The sequence below is a fragment of the Acomys russatus genome, chromosome 8 (assembly GCF_903995435.1).
Source record: "Acomys russatus chromosome 8, mAcoRus1.1, whole genome shotgun sequence".
In the NCBI taxonomy this organism is placed as follows: Eukaryota; Metazoa; Chordata; class Mammalia; order Rodentia; family Muridae; genus Acomys; species Acomys russatus.
Window position 1 is genome coordinate 59,326,073 of NC_067144.1, and position 1,688 is coordinate 59,327,760.

The following is a 1,688-nucleotide window of genomic DNA, read 5'->3' on the forward strand; positions in this document are numbered from 1 at the left end:
GGGGGAGGCCCCACTATCAATTGCAGCAAGAGGATGGGAAATAACCACTTTGTCTCTTTTTGCTTGAGCCCTAAGTCTACAGACCAACCATAGGACCAACACCAACCCGCAGCGGATCGCAGTTCCAAATAATCCAACCCTAACCCATTCCTTAAAATAGGAGAAAGCCGGAGAGATCCATGACGAAAGTCCTTCTGTAAGCGACAGGTCTAAGCGTGTAGAATTAACTTGAATGATGGCAGTTCTTAATTCTCGTAACGTCTGCTCGAATTCTGTTGTCCAATTCTGTAATATAAATTGAGAAAGACTCCTAGACAGATTAGCTGCTCTGGTAACTACAGTCTGGATTTTCCTTTTGGCCGAGAAAAATTTGTCAAAAGTTATACAACATTTTTCCTGTTTATGAAACAGAGAATGGGGGGCAAGTACATGCCCCCGTTGAATATAATTTGATTAAAGAGTTGGCTGAATCTGTCCGCAAATACAGGGTTAATGCAAATTTCACCCTGGTGATGCTAGACAGAATTGGCACGGGCACATTAACTCCTTCTGATTGGCAAGTGGTAGTAAAAGCAGCACTTCCAGATATGGGCCAATACATGGAATGGAGGGCTCTCTGGTATGAGGCCGCTCAAACACAAGCCCAAGCTAATGCTCTTGCCCTTACTCCTGAAAAGAGAAATTGGACCTTTGACTTGCTAATAGGTCAAGGTCAATTTACCGCACATCAAACAAATTACCATTGGGGAGCCTATGTTCAAGTTTCACAAACGGCTATTAGAGCCTGGAAGGCACTTTCTAAAAAAGAGGAGGCCAATAGGCACCTTACAAAAATCATTTAGGGCCCTGAAGAATCATTTTCCGATTTCGTGGCTAGAATGACAGAAGCAGCTGGACGTATCTTTGGGGATGCAGAACAGGTTGAGCCTTTTATTGAACAACTGATATTTGAACAAGCCACTCAAGAATGCAGAGCTGCTATAGCCCCAAGAAGAAATAAAGGCTTGCAAGACTGGCTCAGAGTGTGTAGGGACCTTGGCGGGCCTCTTACTAATGCGGGCTTAGCAGCTGCTATTCTTCAGTCTCAAAGGCGCCCTACGGGCAAAGCTAATCAGAAGACTTGCTATAACTGTGGTAAGCCTGGACATTTTAAAAGAGATTGCAAAAATTTAGACAAAAAAAGAGAGATAACAACTCTCTGTAACCGTTGCGGCAAAGGATATCATAAGGTTAGCCAATGTCGCTCGGTGAGAGACATGCAAGGGAGACTTCTCCCACCTATCAACCATCAGTCGGTTGACGGCCACCAGGTTTCCGACATGCCAAAAAACGGGTCATCGGGCCCTCGGTCCCAGGGCCCTCAAAGATATGGGAACCGATTCATCAAAACCCAGGAGGACAACAAGTGGAAGGTCCCTTTGCTCACGCGCAGGTTATCCATTTATCCGTTTGGGGCACAGGCTGTCAACGCCATCTTGTAATGGCGGACATGAGTGTGGCCTCTTACAATTTAGAAAACTGCTAACCTGCGCTCCTAGTATACTCAAGTAATCAATTTTATTCCTTCTCAAGTCTCTGATGGGGTTGAAGGCCAGATAGTTTAGTTTTACAATTAAGCTTAGTTGTTTAGAGGTTAAGATGTTTTTAAGTCTAGATAGATGTTTTGTACTGATATAGATGAGATATGA

The 1,688-nt window shown here is 44.2% G+C and overlaps 1 protein-coding gene across 1 annotated transcript; it reads left to right on the forward strand.

Moving 5' to 3' along the window:
- The first annotated feature begins 235 nt into the window (after nt 1-235).
- On the forward strand, nt 236-1,481 carry LOC127193017 (igE-binding protein-like). Its single transcript, XM_051150373.1, is given in 2 exon segments — nt 236-259; nt 342-1,481. Coding segments are annotated over 2 exon segments (1,164 nt in total).
- The last annotated feature ends 207 nt before the right edge of the window (nt 1,482-1,688 follow it).